The sequence below is a fragment of the Cibotium barometz genome, chromosome 61 (genome assembly GCF_041138505.1).
Source record: "Cibotium barometz isolate CiBa-2024 chromosome 61, ASM4113850v1, whole genome shotgun sequence".
NCBI classification, from domain to species: domain Eukaryota; kingdom Viridiplantae; phylum Streptophyta; class Polypodiopsida; order Cyatheales; family Cibotiaceae; genus Cibotium; species Cibotium barometz.
In genome coordinates this window covers 11530993-11536494 of record NC_141106.1, presented here as the reverse complement: position 1 = coordinate 11536494, position 5502 = coordinate 11530993, and the positions used below count along the sequence as shown (strand labels likewise).

At 35.3% G+C, this 5502-nt stretch overlaps 1 protein-coding gene across 1 annotated transcript; it reads left to right on the top strand.

Annotated features, from left to right (window-relative positions):
• Positions 1-2837: 2837 nt before the first annotated feature.
• Positions 2838-5239, top strand: LOC147604547 (B3 domain-containing protein Os11g0197600-like). The gene is made up of 3 exons (XM_086794985.1): positions 2838-3041; positions 3569-4363; positions 4991-5239. The coding sequence occupies exons 1-3, from the start codon at positions 2838-2840 to the stop codon at positions 5237-5239; spliced, it is 1248 nt and encodes a 415-aa protein (XP_086651111.1).
• The last annotated feature ends 263 nt before the right edge of the window (positions 5240-5502 follow it).

Genomic DNA, 5502 nt, shown 5'->3' with positions numbered 1-5502 from the left:
TCTTTCTATGCATAAAATCAAAATTGATAAGAGCAACTCTTTTGGATTAAAAGTAAAATTCTTTATGCATCTATTTATGCAAAAAATTAAAATTGATGAGAATAACACTTTTGGATTAAAAATAAATTCTTTATGCATCTTTCCATGCATAAATCCACTTTAGTAGGAATTACACTTTTAGAATAAAAGAATTTCTCTTATGCATCTTCCCATGCATAAAAACTAAATCCAATGAAAAATAACTCTTTTAAAATAAAAACTTTCTTTTATGCATCTATTTATGCATAAATTCAATTCTGATGAAAGTCAAACTTTTATAATAAAACAATTTCTTTTATGCATCTACATAGAATTCATTTATGATGAAAATCACACTTTTAATATATAAAAAAATCTTTTATGCATATGTTTATGCATACAAATCATTTATGATGAAAATCACTCTTTTAATATAAAAGAATTTCTTTTATGTATCTAAATTATGCATAAAATCCATTTATGATGAGAATCACGCTTTTAATATAAAAAAAATCTTTTATGCATACAAATCATTTATGATGAAAATCACTCTTTTAATATAAAAGAATTTATTTTATGCATCCATTTATGCATAAAAATCATTTATGATGAAAATCACTCTTTTAATATAAAATAATTTCTTTTATGCATCCATTTATGCATAAAATTCATTTATGATAAAAATAACACTTTTAAAATCGAAATAAGAATTTCAATATGCTTCCTTCTATGCATAGAATTTAATCCTAAAGAAAGTAGCACTTTTTTAGTAAAATATTTTTAGTATGCATTTTTCTATACCTAGGATGAAAAATAACACTTTAAGAATACATATACGATGGGAATTACTCTTTTTGAATAAAAAAAGTAAAACTTATTTTATGCAATTTTAGAAAATTTTGCCATAACCTCCTTTGTATGGCTGATCATTTTTCAATTTTTAACTCTCTAAAATTAATTAGAATTTCACCAAGAGTATTTAAATCATTCTAATGTAAACATTTTCTACTTATTTAAGAGAAACATTATGAAAAACTTGATTTTATCCATTAATCATTCATCGAGGATAAAGAATGGTTGGATTTACTAAAGAAGAGAGGGGAATGCCTTTTTTCAATGATGCATAACATTATATTCATTTTAGAGAAGACAAAAATCATTAAAATTATTAAAATTAAGCATAAATAGAAATTTATGTATTTCCTTACTACCATTCATCAATTAACTTCAATATCATTAAAAAGCCATTCCAATTAAGCTTCTCAAGCTTAAGAGGGATTGAGAAGAGAGAAACATTGAGAAATTATAGAAAAAGATCAAAATTCACTCTTTACCTTACAAACTGCTTTATTCTTTGATCACGGTAGAGACCCCCAACCAATCAATTGCTTTGGTATGTTGATGGAGCCACCAATGGAGATTGAAGAAGGAGGGAAGCTCCAATTTCTTCAATTTGGAGAGAATTTTAGAGAATATAAAAGTTATCATTCTTTCAGTATAATTTTGGCATAATATAATTCTCCTATTTTTTTACAAAGGGATTAGGTTCTATTTATAGGAGAGGGAGGCTCTAACCAAGACCAACTGATTTCTAGAATTTTCCAGATTCAGTTTGGTTGAATTTGGACCAGATTTGGACCTAGTTTGGTTCCTTTTTTATTTGGTTTGATCCAAGAAGGTTCATATTAGAAAAAGTTAGACTAAAAAAGGGCTCTCTAAGAAGAGCTATGCCATCAAAAGGGGGTCATGGTGAACCTTGTGTATCTTACATCAAAACCCCCACATGTGATATATCATTTGAAAGCCCTTGCAAAAGTAGAATCTAAATCTACTACCTCTGATAAATTTAACTTGGAGTTTATATGCTTAAGTTATGTGCCTTCCCCGCTAATAGGTAGCTTCCACTTCCCCCTACTAATAGGTAGCTTCCAACGATTGTGACATCTATGTAACATAGATGTTACAATTGTTAAAAATTGTTGGAAGCTACCTATTAGTGGAGAAAGAATAACTGTGCTAATGGCACAGGTCCATGCAAAGTCACATTTTCAAGAGTGTGAAGGGTGAAAGCATGATAAGGTGGACTGAAAACCTGTGTCCTGTACAATGGTTTACAACAGCTGGTTGTGAAACACTTTTATACAGAGTTAGAGAAATAAAACATGGCTGTTTAATCTTGTTTCACATTTATTATATCTGAAAGGCACTAGATAAATTGCTAAATACCTCTTATGATGATATTAAATCCACTAATATTGGCTGTCTTCAAGTGTGGCAGCAACGATCAATGCAACTGGTATAGAAAGTGTACCACCTTATCATGCTTTCACCCTAAAGGTTAATGCGGCCTTTCCTACAATGAATCATGGGCATGCAAGTTTCCATAGAAGAGTGTCTCATTGGATTATAGAACAAAGTGTTATATAGAAAAGATTATTGATGAAATGAGTCAAACTTTTCTTATAGATTTCATCTACTTGGGGTTGTTATATTATTGAAAAGATGATTGATGGAATGAGTCAAATCTATCTGAAGGATTGGAGTTGTTATTATAACGATAATTGTCAAGTGCCACGTTAGCATCTACTTATTGCTCTCATGCACATGCACGTGCACACTAGGCAGATGCATGCATGCATGCAGGCCTCATCAAAATCGTCCCTTCCTCGTGTGGTGGTGAGCGCATATTGAATTCATGGCGGCGACGGCGGCGACGACGACGACGACGTCGACGCCCACGCCGCCTGCTTCTCGCCAGCATTCAATCGTCTCATCAAAATCGTCCCTTCCTCGTGTGGTGGTGAGCGCATATTGAATTCATGGCGGCGACGACGACGACGACGACGCCGCCTGCTTCTCGCCAGCATTCAATCGTCGACCTCGAGTACATTGCCTGCCTCGAATGCTCAAGCCATTGCTATGCATCCCATTACGCCGCCACCACAACCAGGCCTGACATCGCCCCAAGCTTCCTCCGTGTCGTCTGTACCCCCATGCTTGCATCCCACCCTAATTGCCACATGGTAAAACCCTGTCTCTTATCCCTGCACATCAATTGTCGCACGAATTAAGGGCACTAATCTTCTCTGCATGCATTAACGAGGCCATTAATCCTTTTCTCCGTGCTTCAATAATCACTCTTTTTTAATCTTAAGAGTTCACCACCTTTTTAGATTATAGCTCTTTGTTAATCTATCCTCAATAAATCCAATATTTTTAATCGATCTTCACAAGTATAATCACTTCTTGTTAATCTATCTTCGATTAGAAGTTCACCACCTTTTTAGATTATAGCTCTACATTAGTTTGCTTCATTTGTCCAATCACTCTTCTTAATCGAGCTTCGATTCACAAGTATAATAATCACTCTTTTATAATCTAGCTTCAATTTAAAAGTTCACCACCTGTTTAGATTATAGCTCTACCTTTGCTCGCAATTAGTTTGCTTAATTTTATCCAATCACTCTGCTTAATCTAGCTTCAATTAAACATCCACCACCTCTAGATTATGGCTACTAATTTGCTGACAAGTTTGCTTGATTTGACGCAGAGATTCCCAAAGCGTTTTGCAGACTGCAACCTTAGCAAATGTGTGGGAGAGGCAAAGCTAGAGGGGCCAAGTGGGTGGGTATGGTGCTCTCATTTCCAGAAGGATAGCAATTCTATGCTGCTATCAAGCCCGGGGTGGGAAAAGTTTGCCCAAGACCATGGCTTGGAAGAAGGGGATGTGCTCATGTTCACTTACATTGGCAGGAACTTATTTAAAGTTCGCATGTTTGAGCTAAAAGAGGGTGTGGAGAAGGGCAAGGAGTGCCTTCCAAGCACTTATACCAAACTCTTGACATGCTCAAGCACATGCAAGACACATGATGATGGTGATGATGATCATGATGATTTTCAAAAAAAGCAAAGGCCATGCCCCTCAAATACAATCAATATAGATGATGATGTTCATACCAAGTTCCTATGCCCTAGTGGCACGTGTGTTGATGATAGAGGTGCTAATAATGAAGAAGAGCAAAGGACTGGCACGTGTGTTGATGATAGAGGTGATATACATGATGATGATAATAATCAAAAAGAGCAAAGAACTTGCCCTCCAGGTACACTCCATATGGATGATGATGATGATCAAGAAGAGCAAAGGCCTGTGCCCCCAAGCACTCCCAAGTCCCTGTGCTCTACTAGCACGTGTGGTGCTGATGATAGTATTAACAATGATCTTGCATCCGTGAGGGCCTTAGAAAGAGCTAAAGCCATCCATGAAACCATTGCTTGTAAACTCAACAACCCAAACGTGACAAAGTTGATGAACATCTCCACCATCTATGGCGACCAAAAGCTGGTGAGTTCTCCTTAATCCTCTACCTATGCTTAGTTTCCCATTTAACATGCTTCACCTTATTTTAATCTTTTTGGTTATACAAGTAGGCATTAACCCAATTGTATTGCATGATCTTTTTAGTTATAAAAAATATGCAGAATGAGGCACATATAGCTTCATTAAGGTGATGCTTTTACAAAACTTGTAACTATCTTAATCCTTGTGGGCTATATCTATTTACCTTATCCTTTACTTTTTCAAATATTAGTTTTTCCTCTACATACACATGTAAATTAATTAACTTGGTGTCTATAGTTTATAAGGTCATACGTCTAATAAGCGCTTGGTCTAGTATTAAATCCATAATCTTCACTAGTAGTTAATCATTTCTGACCAAATTTTCTAATTATTGTGTGATTCTCAAAAGAAATTTCGTTGATTTTTTAGCTCATGAACAAGAAAAATGAAAAAAAGAAGGCTGTGGTAGGTCTCTTCATTGTTTTTTTTTTGCAAGGGATAATTTTTCTAAATTTTTTTTGCTTTTTTAGTGAGGAGTCTCTTCATTGTGAAGCTAGACTATGTGATAGGAAAATTAATGATTTTCTAATTATTTATTTTAACAGATTATTGATGCTCATGGCATAACAGATCTTGCCCATGTCATTTGTGAGGAGGCATATGCCAAGCAAAAATGTGACCATCACATTTATGGACTCTTCCGGCCAAAAGTGGAAGTGCAGGTGGCTAGGGGAAGCCCGCACGCGTGAAAGGCTGTACGTGTGTGGAGGATGGGCTCGTTTTGCAAAAGCACACGAGTTGAAGGTGAACGACGTGTGCGTCTTCGAACTCGTCGATTCCCAAGCCCTTCACTTCAATGTCCACATCTTCAAAGCATAGTCCTTCTCTTATTCCCATTGTTAAATATATATATATATATATATATATATTTATACCCCTACATGACCATGAAATTAAAAATAATTTAATGAATTATATAATGTCCTTTTTATATCTCAATTGCACTCTTGCCATCACTTCTGTTGGTGTCTAATAATAGAAAATCTTCACCCCTACTCAGTGTTTCTCTAATGGCCATTGCATCGTAGTCGTCCTCACATTCTCTCCAACTTGGGGGCACCAGTTAAAACCCCAACACCTAA